The following is a 22,819-nucleotide window of genomic DNA, read 5'->3' on the forward strand; positions in this document are numbered from 1 at the left end:
ATAGACCAATACATTACCACTAGAGGGCAGTATAGCTCGTGAAATGTATTTCTAAAATTTCCTTTTTTTGTTCTGTAGTGAGAAGCCAAGCATTGTTTAAGTACGACATTACATCACTGACTGGTGGAGCTGTCCACTGTTTGTTATTACTACCAGAAAGTTATTACAGTCGTTGGTTTCTTTTACTTATACGGGCTTTTTTCCGACTTTGGCGTCATATCTGACTGAAGCTGAGGCAAAGTTTTGCAGTGGATGCTGCCGCTTGGAGTGAATGAGCTGATCCACCTACAGAGGAACTGAGGACCACAGATAGAGGACCAGCATCAGTCTGTGAAGGGTTTACTGCTTAGGCTGGTAGAGCAGTTGTTGGGAGTAAATGCATGGAGTGAACACACTGCAGTAGGTTTCTTTCTTGTTTGTCCGTAGTGTTCTTCATCCATCATCAGCCTCGGTGCACCCGCACACTCGGTGGGACCATGTGGATTATTCTGGCGTTTGCGGTGGCAGCGGCTGGTGTCGATGGAAACTGGGGATGCCAGCTGGCCCACGACTGGAGACCGCAGACAGAAGCGTGCCGAGCCGAGCTTGCGGAGATCATAGTCTTTGCCAAGGTGTTGGCCTTGCACAAGGAGTCGTACAGTGTGTACAACTACCTGCCGTGGCAGCAGCCGGACTCGGACCTGCTCTTCTCTGCAGAGATCGAGCTGCAGTGTGACCAGGCGTGGGGCAGCATGCTGGAGGTCCCGGCCGGCTCCAGGTTTAATGTCAGCGGTCTGGGATACTTCCCCTGCTACTCATACAGTGTCATCAAAAACAATAATTACTACTTCTTCTTAAGGTGAGACACGAGATTATCTTTAGTTACAATTACAACAAAGTCATTCTGACATACGGTGAAAGGACGTTTAAGGACAGACAGACATGAGCAGATCTGATAGATCAGATAGATAGATAGATAGAGAAAAGTGTACTCAGGGTCCAAGACCAAGTTTTGCACCTTTATGTCAGGGTCCAAGACCAAGTTTTGCACCTCTATGTGTATTTTTTTATTTTATTTTATTTTTTCATATTTGTGGCCCTTTATACTTCTTTCTACCCTGGAAGGATTCATCTCCCCAGTTGTGCATATTGTTGTCCTATAAGACCTTATGAGGGCAGTTAAAGGTCCTATCCCAGATGTTATTACTTCTAAAGCCATCTGATTTTAATCACTCAAACGTGTTCAGAGACATCTTTCAAGTGTCTCGAACAGCTTTGACAAATTTTATTTTTTATTACATTTTATTCGACTAGGTTCTTCCACCCTCAATAAAATGAACATATTTGAAATTAGCTATGCATCAGGTGTTGATCAAGCTTCATTTCATTTATTGTTTCTTTTCCCGAAAGTTGAAGAACATTTGAAAGGATCTCGATTTCAAATTTGGACTTAAATGGAATATATGTAGTGATATTGCTTTGCTATTTAAATAAATAAATATGATTTAGTTTGTCAAGACTTCAGTATTTGTTATCTTTCTCTATGTCATAATCATAATTCAGTCATGGCTTGGATGTGTGGAGTTTGCCTTACTCTGCAGCCTTCTATTTTGCCAATTATCTTTCTCAACACACTGTGGCTGAGACAAAACATGGTAAAATTAAAACTTAGAATTGTCTTTAAGAGAGAATTTTTTCCCCCCAAACAATATCTCATGAAAATATGTATTGTAAATTATTTTTGCTCTGGTAATAATGAGCACTGTTCCATCAGAAGTGTGAATGTTCAACAGAGCAACAGGAAAACATGTTGGAACATCAAAGCCGCAAATGTATATTTTCAAGTAGTTAAATTTTATTTGGTTTTGGAGCAGAGGCTGTTAGGACTGCAGAGAAGACAAGAACCTCCAGCTGTCTCTCATTCATACACTTGACTTACATCACCATTGGCTTCAGATTTAAAGTTTGGCCAACCTCTGAGACACACTACGCATCTGTGAAAGGTAAATGTATAAACCAGACAAGAGAACGGTCGTAAAATCACTGATAGGTAAAATACTGTGGTTGGCCGTTATGGCTTCCTCATGGAGGCCAGGTTTGTGTGGTGTGTATGCACACATGCATGTCTTTGTCAGGCATTTAGGACAACATGAAATGTTGTTTCAATTAACTCTTCGAGGGTCAAGGACCTTTTTAGGGCAAGGTTAGTGTAGGGTGAAGTGAGGCATTTTGGTGAAGAGCTGTATGGTTTAGGAGTTGTAAGAGCTGGGGCATTAGAGCAAGAAGGTCGCCAGTTTTATATCCTGGCTCAGCCAGGTGGTTTTACTCTGTCCCATTTGCAAGTTCACCCCTTGCATGCACAGGTTTCCCTCAATTACTTGGTTTTCCCCTATGGTTCATGTGATCAGGTATGAGGTGTTCACCGTGTTCTATTTAACTTCAGCTAGGATTGGCTAAAGTATGAATTGGACAATGAGGAGATGTGTCCTCACATCATAGATGTTGTGTTTGGTCTGCATGAGGTAACACTTACTTTCTGTGGCTTTGGTGGTTCGGTTATAGTTCCTTCGGGGTGGAGGGGTATAATTTCAGATGTAATACCCTGCTCTTTTCTATATATGCTGTAAATATATTATATAATAATTTAATTTCTGTTTGAAATGGATGCAGGTACAAAAACAAAAGTTGACTGCACATAGTGTTGTGTATAACTGTGTGTGGAAAAAATAAAACTCTTAAATCCTGACTCTTGGATCAACTCTGGGTTTGACAGATATGTTTTGGTCGACAGTCCTAATGTGTAGAAGTTTGATTATTGTACTTAATACTTGTATTATTGTGAGTTTTCCTGGTGTAAAGAATAGCCAGTGACTCTTTAAACCTGTGCAGGACTGAAAGAAAAGTGTGACTTGAAAAGCCTTCCATCAAAAATTCGCCAGTGAGAAAACATTTCTCTACAGGCAGATTGTGGCAAAAAAATCCACACCCTCTCGCTTTTAATCTGTGTCTGACGATGTGATGATTGCAGTTTAATAATGTACTTAATAAGCTGCCAAGGTTTCCACTTAGATTAAAACAAAAGATTAAACTGGTGTTGGACAGAAACAACAATGTTGCTCAGGAAACTGTTGCATCCCTGCCAGTGTAATTGCAGAGCCAGACCTTTCTCAACAGCTGAAGGTGAACCAGCACAGAATTTGACTTTACAGTTACAGTGTCAGCATGCCAGCAGTGGCTACGGGACCTCCTTCTAGACAGTCCAGCACTGCTGAAATAAACCAGTGATGATCACTGCACAGATAGACGGCCTGTGCTGACAGGCTGTACTGATATTTCTCACAGTCTGCCTCTCCTCTCAAACAGAAGAAGAGTTAGTCATTGGGCAGGGGGCAGCTGAAAGGCATTCCTCAAGTTTAATGCTTGGCTGCCCCACATTAGGGTCTAGCCTGCACCGGGGTCAACATCAATGGTGTTTTCATACCATATGTTACACATCATGTATGTAAAACCGTACAGATGTGTGTGATTGTGTTCTGCAGAGGAACACTGTCTTAAAACCATTAAAGGTCCAGAGCAGAACACAGTGTTGGAGGAGACGGGGCGGAAAAGGGCTGAATAAACAACACACATTTAAATTTTTTTACTGTTCATATATCTGCATAATTATATTGAAATATTCTTCTAGGCTCTTTTTTTACACATTTAACTGGAGCTGTGAAGGGATCATTGTAATTCCATAGAAACAATTCTATGGAGGGCGAAGTGGACAAGCTACTACAGTAAACTACAGTAAAGTTTAATTTTCATGGTACAATTGGGATTGAACCTTGACCTGGCATCAGGTCAAGGTTCAATCCCACCCACGTTTAAATCTAAACACAATCATAGTGATGCTAAAACACACATGAAGCACTTTCATGCTCATGATTTTGACCGATTAAGTCTATGTTTACTCAAAGCTCTCCATGATATGAGCATATAAAACCTTTGTGTATATTTTTGGAGGAATAAATTTGTTTTGAGAAGAGAGATTAGAGATCCGAGTCGCTGTGTTTGACTTTGGCAGAGATTCGTGAAGTTTAAGTCTCTTCAGTTGGGGTTTTGAGAAACTGACCCACAGTTTCTGGAAAAGTGTTTAAATATTTGGGGAAACAACTGTAAACACAAAGCTGCTGGACGTGGACCATGCACAGATCATTTTCTATGGGCCTTTATTGCTTCGGAGTACCTTTCATTAAAGCTTTGTCTGATCTGTTATTTGGCACAATAATGCCCAAATATTCACAGTGACATGTAGCAGAGCTTCAACGACTGTACTGTTGGAAGCCAAAACTGAAGGGTTCTCTAGGCTGTCTCCAGCAGACGTCCATTTCCTGCTACGAAGCCTCAACAACACTGTCTCTGACCAGAACACTTTTTCTAATCCATCACAGATACTGAAGCTCCTGGGACAGGGCGAATCAGGGCTGCACATGGAGAAAAATGCACGGGTAGATCTCCCTGAGGAGCATTAAAGAAGGCAGATAAAGTGTGCTGCGTCAGCCAAATGTCCACTGTGAAAAATTGAGTCTATATCTGACCTCACTGGACTTTTTTCAAAAGAAAACAAATGAATAAAAGGGTCTTAGATTCAGCCACATGACTGTAAATGAAAAGCAATAGATCCTGGTGCTGGAAGCAATGTTTTTGTAACTTGATGAGAAGTCACGCTTATCCACAAGTGTGCCATGTAAACACAGGAGATTGTATGTCTGTATTATTGTATTTATTTACTTTTTCGGCGTGTTAATGTCTAGTCAAGTTTCTGAGGACATCGAGTTCTCCTGACATCCTGGTTACTGTGTTGATACCTGACCTTTGAGAAGCCTCTGGTGAAAAAACACGTCAGCAGTGCCTTTCTTTTTCAACGCACACAGCCACACAGTCTGACAGGGATGACAAAACTCTCTAACGTCCCACAAGGGATTTATTATGAAGTGCAGATGTATGGAAACGCTCTTGACATCACAAGGAGAAGACATGAAGCATGCCCAGTGTTTCAGCTTGGGTTGTCATTATTTGGATTGAATCATCAATAAAATGCCTGAAGTTGAACAGTATCAGACTTGGGTTCTGCTAACAATTCAGAATATGCACAAATGTTTGGGTTTAAGCTCTAGAATCCAGCCATTTGAATGGTAACATGTGTGCTTGCAGCTTCAGAAACTCAGAGTCTAGTTTGAACGTCCATGTGCACGGTGACAATAATGAACTCAAGGTATGGTAGACTAAACAAAAAATCAAACATATGCTAAAAAAATGTACAAAAGTTACTCAGGTATACTTTGAGTATGGCACATTTCCATTATCATGTTCATCATAAACACTGACAACGACCTAGTACATGCAAAGGTCACTGTTTCTCCAAACATCTAAAACTCGTGGACACAAAGTCTTGGAAAGCACTCTCTAGTGTCGTTTTACTCTGCCTCAGGGAGATTAAACAACAATTTTCAACTTAAGCTGTTTTCCTGAAAATTGCCAGTGTTTATTTGCAGTGGCTTCACAGAGTCAGATGACTTGGTTATTACTGACCCAGCTCACCAAAGTCTGCAGCCCTCACTCAAAACATACACAGACAAACGGAGGGAATTACAGGCTCAGTGCTAACACCCACTGTGTGAGCTGCAACATTTGGTCCTGCCACGAGTGTGTTTGTGTTGTGCAAAACAGAATCTTACTGCATGGTGTCCACCACTGCTCTATACACTGTACAATGTGGAAATATGGGTCTATTACTACAACTATAAATTATATTGACTTAATATAGTCCAGATGATCCTTTGGTCTCAGATGTGAATTTTAAGTAATTTTCTATAAAATGTAAAGTCTGTGTTGTAAGCTGTCTGTGAAGCTCTTCAATTCAAGGTTTAAAAAGAACATCATTTAGAATGTTTCAGGGCTCTGTTCAGTTTTTATACATCTAGTGTAAAACCATGTGTTGAAAGGTCACCTTCAAATTTTGTTTTATGAATGTATGAATTTATGTCTGTAGGATGGATGAAAACTACAACATTGTCCCTCATGGAGTGAACTTCCAGGACCCCATCTTCCCCGACACAGTCGAGAACCATCGTGCATTCGCCAGCCTCTTCCAGTTTGCTAACTGCACTCCTGGGACTCAGGTTCACAGCTATACGCCAGAGTGGGAGGCTCAGGAGGACCACAGGGTATGTAGCTGCCACAGCATGAGCCACCAGTGACGACTAAACACTAACACGTGCAGATGTGTTAAGTTGTAGCATTTCTGGCCCTTGACTCTTTATAGGCTAACCACTTGCACTCAAATCCATTGCTTTGGACAAAACAGTTAACTAATTAAACAATTAACAATTAATCCTGCATGAGTTTTGACTTCACAGGTACACCAAAGTACCTGGAGAATACTAGTACCCCAGGTCAGAGCTGATCATTTTCAAATAATTACCTTATGTCTACACAGACATTCTAGACTGTCCCTTTAATTGAAGAAGTCTTTCTCAAAAACACAGTAAACACAGACAGAAGGAGCCAGGAATTAAAACCCACCCTAGCCACAGTTCTGACCCCCCACATATCTGCACATGTACTTAGAGGAAGGAGCGTATCCTGCTCATAAGTAGGCTAAATGTTGTGGTGCACACAACACAAACCATTGTTACTGTGTCTGTGTTTTTCCAAAGATATACTGCTAAGGGTCTAGCCAATTGAATTAAAGCATGGGAAAGAAAATACACATTTCCCGAGGCTTTTTTCAGACAAAGAAGTCACATATGTTTAAAGGATAAATCTACTCAACCCCTGTCAAACCCTCTCGCTGTTCGACGCAGTATTTTTGTATCCTCAAAGGCAAGAGCCCCTAATACTGGAGAGACATCACATGGAGACAATAGTCTGTGACTGCTTTAGAGTCACTTTTAGGATTTAAGGGTTTAGATCCTTAAACTCTGTCAGACTTGTGAAGAATGAAGAAAAATACATGCCACGTGACTATAAATAACCACAAGTTCCACTTGACTCATGAGGAACCTCTCTCACCGTATAGTGTGGATCAATGTAGCCAAAAGACACGTTGTCCATCCGAGACAAGGATGGGTTTCTACAAGTCTGTAACAGTCTTTTCTTTTTAACACCACACCAAACATGTGTTCACCAGAACAAGCCAACATCTACCTAATCTATGAAAAACAATCTGACTGTGGTACATACTTTACTCATTGGCTAATGTGGAAAGTACACAATGCCTCTGGTTAGGCACGTTTTGTTTTTTGTCTTGTGCATCACTGTCAGTTTTTAAAGGGTTGTTTTCATACAGTTCACATTTAAATTCAAGGGAATCCATTAAGCCAACAGGCAGTGTGACGAACATGAAATTATAAGGATGTTACTGTCACTGTTTTGGGTTTTTTGACTGAACAGAAGTCACAGTCTAGTTTACTCAACATATTGTAATAATTTTAATAACATTCCGTGATTATATAAAGCTATGTTAGCTCCTGCTGCTACCGAAATATACGCCATTGGTGCAAAGTTTTTTTTTTAAGTTTTCAAAGAAACTTGGAGAGACCTTTTTTCTTAAGATTCTAACCTACTGTAATCTTGTAGCTCATCACCAGGGTCAACACATTCACAGAGATTGGGTTGGACAAATTGGTAGAGACACAGTCACTACACTCTGAGGACCTTTAACGACTTCTATGTAATATTTACAGCCAGAAACATCTGTCGCCAATAACGTGAAACAGCGATGGAGAATTAATCAGTGCCGAAACAATCCAGGCTTTAACTAATAAGGGCAAGATCAAGTCTCCAAGGAGAATATGATAAAAAAAAAATTAATATTCAGAAGTGGGATAAAGTTCCTCCTGTCATGATGCCACTGCGTTAGTACAGAAACATCTGTAGAAACATTTACGACCTAAAGACTAACTCTCTCTGGAGGTTTAAATCAATTGCTAACAACTTTGGGTAAAAGTAATCTGTCTGGAATTGGGCTAACTGATTTACACTGACCTGTCTCATCAGTGTACCATTACATAATTCTAACTAGGTCATTTGGTTATTATTTTTTAATATTTATTCTTATTTATTGTGTGTTTCTATGGTTATTTTACCTTTTTTATAAAACAGCATTTCTTTTCCATATTTGTTATGTGTTGCCTGGTTCGCACTGAGGACCAACATCTCATGAAAGAGATTTTGATCACACTGAGGTTTTTTTTCTGAAAAAGAAAGAAAAATATTAGAGCTTGGTTTTGGCCTCTGAGCTGTCACATGAATAATCATCATGTCAAAAAAACAACTTGAAAAATATTTTTGGAAAGCTCATAAAGAAGAAAGACACTATGTGAAGATATCAAAACTTTTTCAATGGTCAATAACTAGTGTTGTTAATGGTGTTTTTAAGACGCTTAAAGAGATCCACAGAGAACAAAAGTAGTGAAGCTGTAAATAAGAAGTGAATAAGAGCGCAGTCTGAAGAATGAGTGTCAAAAAACAGTTAATGACTGAACATGGAAGTTCAGAAAAGTAAGGTCACAAGGACCTGCACTGGAATGGACTGTGAGGGTGAAGATCAAGAAAAACCTCACACCAAAATTGTTCTTCACAGACGTTGAAGAACCAACTCCAGAAGCTCGTACGAATGTGATTAACGCCCTGCACAAAGCCCTGAATCAAATCCCTTAGAACGTCTGTGGCGTAAGCCAAAGACCAGGGTCTATGAAATAAAAGTAAGAAATCTGTCACAACTTGGGTCTTTTTTGAGTTGTCTTCTTGAGAACTGAAGTGATTATAAATGGAAACCTCAAGTAACAAATAATTAGCTGCAGGCCTCAGATGAAATTCATTACAGAGGAAGTAGAAACATGAGTGAAAAAGTGTCTAGCTGGAGAACATGAGAGGTTTGAAAAGATGATGATGAATTGGTGATGGACTGGAAAAATGCATCACGCTCCTCTGGAAGCAATAGAGACAATCACAAAGTGAAATAAAACCAGCGTATGTGCGTTCATCATGAGAGTACATTCCAATCCCTAATTACAACATAGCTTCTGGATTCCAGACACTGAGAAAAACAGATAAGATGAGGAGGAAAGTGTGTGTGAGGAGGACTGTTGAAAACTTTTACATTCATAATGATGGATCCCAGGTTGAAGGACGGCGTGAACCAAACGTCAACACCTCCCTGTTATTTTAACTTATTTGCACCCACACACACCAGAGGCCAACACCTGGTCCTCCTTCATCTGTAATCCAAGTGAGTTTGTCTCAGCCTCTGCTCCAGGACATCGGTCTTTTCCCCTCACTCACCACTTCTTTATCCCCTCTAATGAATCTAAACCTCGGGCCTAATCTGCCTTGATTTAGGTCACTCTTCAATCTGTTACCAATCATTTGTTAAATGTCCAAAAAAGAAAAAGAAATCACAATGAGTAGAAAGAATAAAAAACATGGTTTCCATTACCATTAACAGCAAGCCTTTGGGTCCGGCCTGTGATTATAATTGCGTAGCGACATTTTAGACATTTCAAATTTTGATCAGAGTTGCTTTCTTACATCATTCACATTATTAGATTTCCTCTCAGGAAAATAGAAACAGACATTGTTCTAGGCTGAGCAAATTCGGTTTGGACGGTGAAATCGAGCGCACTTCAGAACAACAAAATTTCAAAACCTCACAAAAACAGGACAACTGTGTTTATGGGATGTTCTGAAGATATTAATATTCAACTTTTTGACACAATTTCTGCTTGAGAATTAGGCCACTTTCTGGAAATTAAAACCCTGTAGTTTGGTGATGCAGTTAAAGGCAGAGGGACAGAAGCGCTCTGCTGCAGTGATAACTACATTAGACCTGAGCCAATGTGGCTCTGTTAACCAGAGAAACATGGTGGTCTCTAACTTAATGCTACCTGAAGGCTAAGAAGTTACACACTTTCCAGCAGCGCGTCTTACCTTCACTCTTCTGTCTCCTACCTCCCTGGATCTTTTAACACAGTTATTGGATGAAAGGGATTTTCTCTAATGCACTAAAAGTTACTGCCTTTGGCAGAAAAAAACTCCACAAAGTGATGGGCTTATCTTGTTAGTACTAACACAAATGTGAATTTGGTACATGCTCTTTTCATAACCCTTCCAGGTTACGTTAGCTGCTCTTCTCGGCTCCAGTTTAACTGTGTTGGATCATAGAAATGACAGCTCTTATGGACTTATAACCACAGAGATATGTAGCGCTGGCTAACAGAGCTAGCTAACATATGCTATCAGATAGCTAATCACAAATCAACATGTCTTGTAATGCAAAGAGTTAATTTTGTCTACTTTTGACAAATACTAATGAACTTTATAAGATGCATAATTCAAATGTGAGAATGCCATTAAAGTCCAATTAAGATTTTATAGAATTTAGTGAATTTACTGAACATGAGAATAATTTGCTGCATTGTAACTAAAAACATTTAATATTGACCCAACACTAGTTTTACAATTTGGTAACTAAGGGACTAATTTGGAGCAAAATTACCAGTATACACGATATATATATATATATATATACACATGATACACTGGAGTTGCCTCAGTCTCTGACCGTCACGTCGAGAGGCCATGACTCTAACCACGGTCCTGGTTTTGTCATTTCACATAATGGGTTTGTGTTTCAACTTTCACGTTGTAAAGTTTCATAACCCTTTAAACACACCATTGGGCAACGGCAAAGAGCGTGTCTAAATATTAAAGTGCAGAGCTAATAATAAAGATAGCAGTGCACAAACCAGCACGGAGCTGCCAGCACATTTTTAACATTTCCCCCAGGCCCACAGCGGTTGTTATCTGATGGCAGGGAATTCACATCAGGGTTGTACACTGGCCCATGTGGAACCATTCGACTCAGTGGAGGAAATCCACACTCAGGCAGGCGGACATGCACTCAGGAGCATCTGGAGCAATTCTGTTTCTACCTTCTGTAGAAGAGGTCTGGACCCTTCAGATCATCTTTCAGACTTTCACAGACATGTTGGGTTTCATCTGACTCTGGGATCATCACTGAGACAGAGAGAGGGTTGTGTTACAGATTCACTCACCTCAGATTTATCTGTCTCTCCAAACTACAACTACTCCGCAGGTCGTCCTGACTGGATGGTGCACAAACATCGCATTAAATTCCTTACATACGTTTGACTAATGACTCTGTGGCATGAAACATACCATTTAAAAGTACTTAGTGGTTAGGTAGTTTTTTTTACATTTCCATTAAATCTCCTTCTTTAATTAGTTGATGCCAAAAATGTTCCTATTTAAATCTCTTCATTATACCTACAGTGGAAAATGCTGAGTCAGCTGTTGGTCGTAGAACATGCCAGAGGTCTCATTCCACTGAGTCATACTGTATCAAAAACAACTATTGTACCTGCGACAAATGTAATCAGAGGCCAGTCACGATGGAACAAATGTCCAAGTGTGATTTCAATGCATGCATTTTTTCACAGAATACAATACAATTCTGGGAAGTAAATAATTAGTGTCGTGACACATGATCTGGTTCAAAACGGCTAATTATCTATGAGCTAAATAAACACGCTGTCACATCTGACATTTAACTCTAGTTCTGGGGGTCTGCTCTAAATAAATACACAAGAAAATGGGCGTTTTTACCCACAGAATGTGCCCTGTGCACCCGGCAGTTTGAGCGGTCACAGGTGTGAATGATCCCATGACTCTGGGACTGTTGCACTGAGCCTCTTGGGTTTTGAGGTGACTGGGTGATGCTACTTATGCTGTATATGTAAATAGGAGGACAGTAAGTCATCATGATTAATCTAGAGAAATCAACATTCCTAAATAGGACAAAATCTTATGAAGTGGTACAGTATAGTCCTGGAACAGTCAGACAATAACAGCAGGTAAATGGGTGTCTTTCACAACTGTTTACAGTTTACATTTTTATGCATTTAGCAGATGCTTTTATCCAAGGCAATATATGTGGTTCCTCTAGGAATCAAACCCAGCACCCTCCAGGATCAGACATGCCAACCACCACACTACAGACCCACCATAGTTGGTCCTTACTCCTGATTAACAGTCTACAGTTCCATTTTACTGCCCAGCACGTCGGTGAAGCTGACCTGACAGATGCCAGGCATCTGACTTGAACCTGAAGCCTCCACAAACACATGCCTGGTGTTGACGTGGTATTTTAAGCTCTCTGTTAATGATGACATGTATCAACGCTGAGTGTGTGGAGGACAGAAATACTGGCCATACAGTACAGTGTGTATCATTGTGTGAAGTGATTAACACCTGACAGCACTCCTAACTTTCCTGTTATTGTTTCGCTACAAACGTCCCAGAATGAAACGACTGCTGTCACACTCTCAGATGAGTCCAGACGGAGAGCTCAAAAACAAACATTTCTGCACACATGTCATTGATGAAGGCACCACAGTCTCACACTAAAAAATTATTTTAATAAGGTTGTTGTCAAGCCGGAATTCTTTTCCTCTGAACCCATATTCCAGCCTTAGTTAGGGATAAACTGTGTCCACTGTCATCTGTGACTGGCTCCAGCTCCCCTGGAGACTATTAACACAATCAGCAGTAGGAGTTGGTGGATGACTCATTGTTAACCACGTTTCCATGGAGACCTGCTAACCCTTCACACATTTATTCACTGTTTTCTGGGGGAATAAAGACGTCTCCCTCTTCTCTCCACAGTTACTCTGCTCTCAGGTGCAGAAAGCCCTGTTTGAGGAGGAGGAGCAGGTGAGGACTCTATCCCAGAAGGTGCGCACCTTGGAAAAAGCCAACAGCCACCTGAGGGAGAAGGTGAAGACCATGAAACGTCTGCTGCGTCAAGCCCAAAGAGAAACCACCAAGGAAGAACAGACCCTCAACCTCAAACAGATCTACGAGTCCAAGACTCCACAAACTCACCCAGATCAGGACACCAACCCTGCTTCAAAGAATCCTTCGCTCAAAAAGTCTGTTTCCAAACCACGAAAAAACTAGGCAGTTTCCCACTGTTGTGTGGAACCATTTCTTTGTGAAGCATCTGCAACAGAGTTCCTGTCTGTCTGACTGACAGCTGGAGGAGTGACACCAAAGCAGGTCAGCTGAATGGTCCTCTGTGGACAGTATGCTGCTCAAAAACGGAATATTCTACCCATTAGTCTGTTTGTACAAAGGTATAATCACTATCAAATGAAAACTATTACTTTTCTGAGCCTTCATGTTGTAGAGTAGGCGGGACGAGGCCTGGATTTCCTCAGGCTGTCAGTTTGTGCTCCCATGTTTCTGCAGCAGTAAAGTGGAAGCGAGTCCATGTGTCTGAAGCTTAATATGCAAAAATAAAAAATAAGGCATTTGTTCATATAAACATACAAGTACATTTACCAGAGAAAGATATATAATGGAAGAGCTTTTACACCACAGCAGTTTCCTGACAGGCCTGGGACCAAAGAGGGGTGAGCTGAGGAGTCGAGAACATGATTGTTAGGCCAAAGGTTTTTCAGTGAGGTTTTTTGTTTTTTAATCTGTGCTGGACACTTGGATTGTGTAAATGTCATACGTAGATTTGGTTTCTAGGAGTCTCAACGCAATGTGTACATGGCCCGGAAAGTCTCCTCCTAATTGTTTAAAAATATATTTACATAAAAAAATTAATAATATAGTTAAAATACAATAGCAGCCAAAATAACTTTGATGCTAAAGGCCCAAAGAAGAAAGAAAATATACACAATATACATGAGTAAACTTTTGTTATTTGTAATCTAATAACGTTGCAGGGTTGTGGCTTTTGTTCAGGGAGTTTTTAATTTGGTGGTCTGACAGGATGAATTGAAAAACACCCATTCATCTTTATCATGGGGTGTGGGTCATACAGAGTGAGACTTTTTTTTATCATTGTAAACTGTTGATTACTTTGTCCTATTGTTGGTCAAAAATTACAACTTTTAGTTTTTATTACAGTCATTAGGTTTGTTTGTTTGTTTGTTACAACAATCATTAATTTATTCCAACCATAATCATCTTATCTGAGACCTAAAGTCCCTCCATTTGGCCAATAAAAAAACTTCCATGTTGATTTGACGTCATTTGGCTCTTAACTCTGCCTGTGGTTGATGCAGACATTTGATGTATTTATGTGCTGTTCCAAAAAAAAGGACAGTCACACATGTTTTACTACATTAGGTTTTTGTGCCTGAAAACCAGGTGTTGAGCACCCTGATGAATCCAGTCACCCAGCCTGTCGTGGCGGCGAGTTGTTTATTTTCTGTGTTGGAAAGAAGTTGTTTGCTTCATTAGACTTTTTATACGCTTTTTAAAATGTTCTTTTCTGTGTTTGCTTTTTACAAAAACATCTGGTTTGCTTTGCCAAAATTAAAGTCATTAAAGTCTTTTATACATTTATCAATAAATGAACTTTAACAAAACGGTTCATGTGTATGATTCTCTGTGTCAGAACTAAAAGTATTTATTTGTTTTCTTTAGACTTTTTTTTAACTTCGGATAAAGTACTAAGTCATTTCCATGCTGCACCAGCAGACTCAACGATAGTTATATAGTTGGACTAATCTATTTCTGATCATCTGTCGGTTCCTCACTGTTTATGAACAGTATATACATTTAATCTAAACAGATTATGCAGATGTGATAAAGGATTTAGGAAAACGTATCACATTTAGATTGCAGTGCTTCCTGCTCTCTTGTACTCGTGTCAGAAATGATCGATGTTTCCTGGCATGCTCCATACAGTTAGTGTGATTTAGCACCGATAAATCAAAGGCTTTTCAATAAAAGCAGTGTAAATTCAAAAGATGAATAAATCCTTGGAAATAAAGAAAAAACATCTCTATTTTGACATCACCCTGTCAAACTTCAGTGTAGTTTACGTCCGTCGCAAACATACAGTATTTTTTTAAGACGCACAGGCGTGCTGGCAGATGGAACACTGAGTCAGGAGAGCTCAGCCAAATTTCTTCCATATGGTGCTGCTGCAGAAAACCATGGGAGTGACTGGCTGTATTTACATGTCAGAACCAGAGGAGAAACCTGAAAAAAGGAACATTTTCAAATGTCATATCACGTCAGCAGCTCTGCTGCTACATTCATCTGTACTGATTAGTGAAAGAAGGCTTTGGTGGTTTTTTTTCTTCATCTAAGACACAGTTTCCACACTGCTCGTCTCATCTCCTCATCAGCTCTTCCTCTGCCCAGTCCAACCTTTGCAACCTTTACGACCTCGCCTGCAGCCAACTGTCAAAACCTCATGGACCCGGGCCAAGGATGATACACACACACACACACACACACACACACACACACTGCTTTCTCAACATAAACCAGTCAAGCTGCAAAACAGATGTCAAGCGGTGCAGCTGCACGGAGGTGGTCCTCTCCAGAGGACAAGGCTATAAGTAGACACGGTATATTTACTTTGACTTGTTTTATGTTTCAGAAACGCCGTTACCTTCTTTGACTGCGAGCTCGCGCTCTCTCTCTTCTTTTTTCTTTTTCTTTTTTACAGATAATCACTGAATGTCTGATTTATTAATAGGCCGACAGCAGAATATTGTTTTTCCATTTTTTTCCCTCATATTTTCACAGACGGCTTAACTTCGTTATTCATCAAAGACGTTTCTAACTGTGCTCTCTAACCTCCCAACTCTGGCTTCACTTTTGAGGGGCAATTACTTTGGTCTTTATTCAGAGGGGTTGTGTTTCTTTTTACCACTCAAGTGTACAGGTTTGAGTGTGTGTGTGTGTGGGCCAAAACGTGAGACGATGTCCATCAGAAGGCTTTCGTTTAAACTCTGCTGTGTTTGTGTTGTATTTTCAGCCAAATATGCAGCAGGTATTCATTCAATAATTAAAGTGTTTTTCGCAGTAATATGCAGTCAATATTTGGATATTGGGTTTAAACTCTGAGAATCACGTGTGTCCTGTTCAGAAGGTAGTGACTAGTGGGTCAAAACGTAATAACGTCAACAACTTCACTTCAGAGATGTCATCAGGTGGTTTGGATATTACTACGGCTGTAAAAAAGAAGAATTTCCTCTGGGATTGTCATTTCTGGAGTCAAAGAGATGTTTTGGCAGCAGTACCACTGTAGGCCACCAGGGATTGGGTTAAAACAATCTGGCCGGTTCATTAGATAGAAAAGGCAAACTGAGGTTTTAAATTACTGATGGTGTTGACACTTGACAATAATAATAATAACAATAATGATAATAATGACAATAATAATAATAATCTTTGTTATCTTATATTTTCCATTTGTTTTTATGTTAATAAAGTCTCAATATCTTCTCCTGGATATTGTTAAAGGTGCTAAAACTGTATCCACTGTAACACTGTGCCTATTTTTTTTATACAGATGCTGAGTAAAGAAAAGCACGATCTGAAGCAGACACTGGCTGTCAAATTCGAAATTTCCACTTGTTTTTTCAGGTTGGACCGGATCATAAATCCTTAACTAAACTTAAACTAAATTCAATGTTAAAGTAAAAAAGTATCCCCAGGAGCAGATGATGTGAGAAGAATAATAAATGTAATATTACATCACACCCCTGTGGAAATAAGAAAACATCTCCTTTCTCACACTGCTCCCTGGTCTTCTGTTACTATTTTTTTTTTTTGATGAAGTCAGCATTATTCAAACAGAACCTTCAAAAACGTGGTCTCAATTTGAGTGCAAACTTATCCTCGTTGTCTTGTTACACACGACCAACGAGGTGAGGAGGTGATTTTTCATTTTTCTCCGTCCACGTCTGTTTCAATAAGGATGACTGATGTGTGCGTTCGTCCTCAGAGACCGACCTGCCGCTGCAGTCGGGGTTAAAATCACAACACGTCGCTTTTATCCTCCTCTCTCATGCTTTGTTAATCCAACCTCAAGAACACAGAGTGGCAAATGTTGCCAAGACCAGTGAGATCAGTGATTTATGTGGAGGCTGCAGTAATAATAAAAACACCAGTTTACATTTGGTCAAAAAAACTGTTTTTCTTTGTTGTTTACTGTGGAAAACATTTTTCCATGTTTTGTTTCTTAAGTTGTTGTTTTCCAAGTTCACCAGCAGTTTTATTTGAACTCTTTCCTCCAACTCCATGTTTCCACTCTGCTGACTGCAGACCTTCAACGTACTTCCTGCCCCGTCTCTGTCTCTTCCTCCTCCATCTTTTCCTAATTATTCTTTTATTCTCCAGTTTGTGGACAGGAGCACCAGGAGGAGCGCATGTGTTTGTTATTAGCGCTGCCATGCTAGCTTTATACACAGTCTAATGGTTAGAGTTGGGGTTTATGCTGCCATATTTTCCACCCTGGATGTTTACATCACTGTTAGTGTTTACTCAGGAGCCCAGGCTTTTTTTTTTGTCTGTTTGTTTCTTTTTTTTTCTTTAATAAATAAAGAACATTTAAAGCATTTGTGTAGCTCCAAGACAGGAACGTCAAATTGTCGAGTTTTGTTTTTGCTTTTTTTCTCTTATAATCCGGCAGTTGTATGGCTTCACTGAAGACGATGTTGCTATTTCTCATGAACAAGGACATTGTTTGCAGATGTAAGCTGACAGTAGATGGTGCTACACTTCTAATGCAAAGTAAACTGTTGACCCTTCAAACAAAAATAACCAATAGGTATGCAGCCCAGAGCTACATTTGTCATGTCCATGTTTAACGCAGTCTGACCTCTGACCTCAGGCGGTAACTTGATGATCTTTCTGTTTGTTGGGTTTGCAACTGACTGTGCTGTAAATGTGAGTGTGAGTGTGTTTGTTTCCATCCATCTACTGTATATGTGATGGACTCTCTCACCTGATGACTGCTGTGATTGGCTCCTTGGCTTCGCCCCCACAGAACAAGACGGTAGAAGATGAAGATGATGAAGATTTTAGATGATAATGGAACAGTCCTTTAAAAAAAAAGTCAAGTATTAGAAGACAGGGAACAGAATTTCAAACAGGGTTTTTGGAACAGATTCAAACAGGATGACACAAAATGGTGTATAATGTGGGCATAAAGGTCCTATAAGCATTAGATCACACAAGCACTATGTATATACAGTGTGTATATATATATATATATATATATATATATATATATATACACATATATAAGAAAAGCCTCTGTAAAGGTGCTGTGACCGGTACGTTGAGTAGTGAGCACCCAGGGCTGTACACTTCCAAAAATGTCATGGAAAAAAAAAAACTTTAAGAGGAGGTGCTGTTGTCAAGTCCCTGCTCGTCTCCGTACCTTGGCGTCTCCTCGGGGAGTAGTTCTCACCATCAGGTTCTCACTCAGCAGCTACACAACGGAGGTATCACACCACTGGTTTCCACTTCAGCTTTGTGGGTTTCCGCTCTGGGCAGACTGTTCTCAGCAGGCAGGCAGATCTTGGCAACACCGACACCTGAGCTGAAGGCAGGTCCAGCCAACAGAAACAAGTCACACTCTGTGATGGTGTGCAGTGACTGTGGGTACAAATGCATCTTTACTGAGGGACGGCCTGTGGGTGGAATCCAACAACATTTGCATTAATGAAAAATAACATCATTCACCGGCAGCTCTACTTAAACCTAAAGCCTGGTTTTACTTTACATTTCCTTTCATTTGCCCCTTTAACCTAATCTAATTTAAATGTGATATTTTTAAATGCTAAGTCAAATTCAATGTATTTCTAACAGATTGTAAGGGCGTTTCATCAAAATGATTAACATCCTTGTCAAATACCGTGAAACAATCCATAAAGATTTTTTTTAAACTGAGGTTGAAAAACAAACCCTGTCTCAGTGAGTGACTACAGCCAGGCTGACGGTGTGAAGCCTAATGACAGACACACTGTTCACACCTACATACATACGACGTGACCATTAACATAACAACATGCATGTTTTTTCCAATAGTGACAGGAAACCAGGAGAATTGTGGAGGAAAAGCCGTGAACCTGAACCGTTCACGGAGCCACACTAATCACTGCATCGTTACATGCACCAACCCAGATGTTCTGTGCCGTCCACTTTATCAAACACACACTTTAACTGAAAGTGAACATTGTAGGCAATTATTTTCAACATGTTTTTATGGGGTTTTTTTTTTGCTAGTGTGAATGCTGTTATTTTGGGCTTAAACATTTTGAAGAAAAATTAACACGGTTGTTAATCATAGGGTAAGAGAGAAATTTAAAGAGTAATTACCAAATTATTTATGACGGAGAAAATTTGTAATTTTTTTCTCATTTTTAGTAGCATGGATCTATATTTCTTTTTTTTTCTTTTTTTTTCTAGGACCCATAATTCTGAAGATTACAAAGCAGGAAAACAAACAAAATTGGGAAAATTTGAGTAATTCAAAAAAGAAATTGTAATTTGCCACTTTTCTCTGGTTCAATAAAGAAAAAAAACACAAATGATGCGACTTGACACATTTTGCAGCTGGTGGGACTTCACCATTCTACGACTTTAGAGTCGTAGCAGACAAACTACATACCCGCTGTTTTCTAATGATAACTACCACATGTTCTCATACAGCACCGTGAGGAAACAATGAGGTGAGGGACCATCAACAAAATTCATTGCTAATTATTTTTGGAGGTGAGGGACCATCAACAAAATTCATCTAATTATTCAGCTAATTATTTTTTAAATCTACAGGTTAACCTTCAAGTCACAACATAATTTTGTCTCTGATAGAAAAATCAAGGGGGGGGGGGGGGGGGGGGTTCAGTGTCTGGTAGATGGGATACATTCACCAATGTTCTGGTTGTTTTCCCAGAGTCTGGTTTTGTTGAGAATGTGAGTCTTGTAAATTCTACCTACTGTTTAGTGGTAAAAGTGATTCAACGGTTTAAATAAAGGGTTTCAGACGCCAAGGACACAAACAAAACCAAAGACCACGGAGAGCATGAAGAGAAACTTACTGACTGCTGAGATCAACAGAGTGCATGAATGAATGACTGTCTGTCTGTCTGAATGAATGAATGAATGCATTAAAGTTTGACTCAATGAATAAATAAATGAAACGTAGCTACAGTGTTTGACTCAATGAATAAATAAATGAAATGTAGCTACAGTCAGAGTTATAGGGAATATCGGGACAGTAGACAAAAAAATTGATTCATGAGAATTGAGTCACAACTTTACGGGGTTAAAGTTGTACTGAAAATTTAAACCCCTGAAAGAGGGAGAAAACAGGTTTATGAGAATAAAGTCAAAAGTGAATGAAAATAAAGTCATGAGTTGGTTTGAATAAAGTCAGACATTTTTATGAGAACGTTGTCCAGAATATCACTCTTACAGCAGTGGTTATAAATGATTTTCTGTCATTTGAGAACTACTGTCTTAGAGAAAAAAACCCGAAAATCCTTCTTCTTCATCAGTGCACTAAAACACCCCGCCCTCGCCTGTTGACAGCTGGCTTTGGTTGCGTCCCCTGCGTCCTTGAGAAGGATGAAGCTGTAAAGGTTGGATGTTTCAAACCAACACCACTGGTCACAGACAGGTTCCTCCTCCCTGACTGGTTCATTCTGACATCATCACTGCACAAGCTTTAACAGACCTCATTAATGATGATAATTTCCATGTTTTTCAAGTAGAATCTTTTTGATTTCCCATAAACAAAATGAAAGTGGACTGTTTTACCCTCACTGTCCTGAGTCTCTGATGTTAAACAAATAGAATTAGGTTCATAATCTCTGATAAAGACGGCCATCTTTTCCTTGTTTCATGAGTGTACATTTATTTTGGATGCAGCATCAGACAGTTTGCAACATCCTGGCAGCCAAAGTATTATGTTTGGATCCAGGCACAGAAAAACAGACAGAAATAATTAATATCCGGTTTTCCCCCTGGTGTTGTTCCTCTGAGCTCCTGTGGCCTTACATTGTTCCAAGAGTAAAACCAGGTTGTCTGAGTTTGAATGAGTCAAAGTCCCAAAGGTGCTGGTTTTACAGCGAGATCATTCTGCATCTGCTCTGTCTGCCCAGGAGACAGGTGACACACAGTGGGTGAACAATTCACCCATTGACAATGAGTCACTTCAGAAGATTTCTCCTCAGTCAAAGACCGGGTTTCAGACTCGAGTCGAGGAACTGAAAAATGAAAAGGACTCTGACTCCTTTGCTTTCTGTAGCTAAAGCCACGGAACTGCAGTTCATGAAACTCTGCAGACCCTCAGAGTCCTGCATGACTCTGCAGACCACAATTGGTTTTGATAAACAGGATGGAAACTGGGGGAACACACACATACACACACACACACACACAGACGTGGAGGATATCTGGAAGAATAAGGAGAGCCACTAATTTTCCACTTACAGGAAAAATCAGCCTGTAATTTCGGATCAAACAGTGCCAGGGACTCGACATCCTCGCATTAGTGGAACACGTGAGCGCTCCCTGTGCTCCGGACTTCAGTCTCACTCACTGTTCCTGAGACAACGACAAAATTCTGTCTCAGCCCAATGAAGACGAACTGAAAGTGTCCGTGTCCACTAACATTTCCAGAGAGAATTTATTTCAGCTGTCCCTCATGGAACGTGCGTCTACATGTTGATAGCTACTTTGGAAACAAGTTTCAAAATTTGATTTGGAATCAAATTGTGACACTTAAAGACAGGTCATTGAGAAAATATAATAATAATACTTAAAAAACTACTTAAATACTTAAAGAAATGGGAAAGTACTGTACCTGTCTGTAGGAATCTGCATTAAACTGGGACTTTCTATTTTTATATAAACCTTTTTTTTACTTATTGAAACATGAACAAATTGAAAATCTGAGAAATAATAAAATAAAATATAATTTAAAAAATCAATTAAATGAAAAAAGAACCAAATATAATCAAAGGGTAACTCAGATACATGATTGTAATCTGAGTTGTAAATGAAAAAAGAACCAAATATAATCAGATACATGATTGTAATCTGAGTTACTGTAAACAAAACAACCAATCAATCAGTGAACAAAAACATGAACACTGAAACGACAGTCATCTCATTTTTTGTAGAAAAAAAGCCGTTGTTTTTGTTCTCCCACTGTGAGTTCCTGAAAATCGGAAATTTCAGATTTAGATCAGTCATTTTACTTCCCTTCATTTAACCAAGAATATCAACTCATCTCCCTCCTCATCTGTGTTTTTCTAACCAAACTCAGGGTCCGTGTGAGTTGTGGTTCTTGTTTTCCACCTAAACATCACGGCCAAAAGGAAAAGAGAAGTTTCGAAACAAATGTTAAGATAGCAGTGGAGGAAACACAGATCAGCACAAATACATCGTCTGAAAGTGTGGGAACAGACACTGCTGTGTGTAATTTTGTATAATTCAACAAAATTGCTTCAGATTTAATTCTTGTACAAACAACAACTGATCCAGATTTTTTTTTCCTAAATCGGCAGATTTTTCTGTATCTGGGAAATAAAGTTCGCTCCACAGCACCTTCAAATATTGACTTCAGTGTTTCAACGTGTCCAAAAGTAAAACGCCCAGACAACGTGCAGAAACTCACTGGAGACGCAGGATGTTGAAGGACAACAGTGAGTATAATGAGTACACAAATCTCCGAGTACTGACAGATATTAGAGAAATAAATTCCTCTGATTGGATAAAAGGCAGAGCGAGTCTGTGCACGTTCATGGTGCACAAAACCAGGTTAGACTTCAAACCCTTGGCATTGTACTACTAAAAACAATCAACTTCAAATTTCTAACAACCTTCAAATACAATGGGTAAACATGCAACACAGAGCAGAAATTAAAGAATAAAAAAGAATTGAGAACGAGGGAAAAAAGGTAAATGATTTTAAAACATGCAGTAAGATGTTTTCTTCACT

The 22,819-nt window shown here is 39.6% G+C and overlaps 1 protein-coding gene and 1 long non-coding RNA gene across 2 annotated transcripts; one reads left to right on the forward strand and one right to left on the reverse strand.

The window, feature by feature from the left end:
* ccdc3b (coiled-coil domain containing 3b) lies at positions 1 to 13,344 on the forward strand. The gene is made up of 3 exons (XM_008320287.3): positions 1 to 838; positions 6,014 to 6,188; positions 12,712 to 13,344. Exons 1-3 carry the CDS (start codon positions 477 to 479, stop codon positions 13,003 to 13,005), a joined length of 831 nt encoding a protein of 276 aa, XP_008318509.1. The 5' UTR covers positions 1 to 476; the 3' UTR covers positions 13,006 to 13,344.
* A 4,039-nt stretch (positions 13,345 to 17,383) lies between these two features.
* LOC107989246 (uncharacterized) lies at positions 17,384 to 19,573 on the reverse strand. The gene is made up of 2 exons (XR_001760763.2): positions 18,248 to 19,573; positions 17,384 to 17,906 (listed from the first exon to the last, which is right to left on the reverse strand). It is a non-coding gene; the product is annotated as an uncharacterized LOC107989246 (long non-coding RNA).
* Positions 19,574 to 22,819: the final 3,246 nt, after the last annotated feature.

Source organism: Cynoglossus semilaevis, chromosome 11 (genome assembly GCF_000523025.1).
Source record: "Cynoglossus semilaevis isolate Cse_v1.0 chromosome 11, Cse_v1.0, whole genome shotgun sequence".
Lineage (NCBI taxonomy): Eukaryota > Metazoa > Chordata > Actinopteri > Pleuronectiformes > Cynoglossidae > Cynoglossus > Cynoglossus semilaevis.

Excerpts from the sequence above, each read along its gene's own strand:
- ccdc3b (XM_008320287.3), top strand. The coding sequence starts at position 477 with ATGTGGATTATTCTGGCGTTTGCGGTGGCAGCGGCTGGTGTCGATGGA. Across the intron at positions 839-6,013 it reads AATTACTACTTCTTCTTAAG|GATGGATGAAAACTACAACA; the intron begins GTGAGACACGAG and ends TTATGTCTGTAG. Across the intron at positions 6,189-12,711 it reads AGGCTCAGGAGGACCACAGG|TTACTCTGCTCTCAGGTGCA; the intron begins GTATGTAGCTGC and ends TTCTCTCCACAG.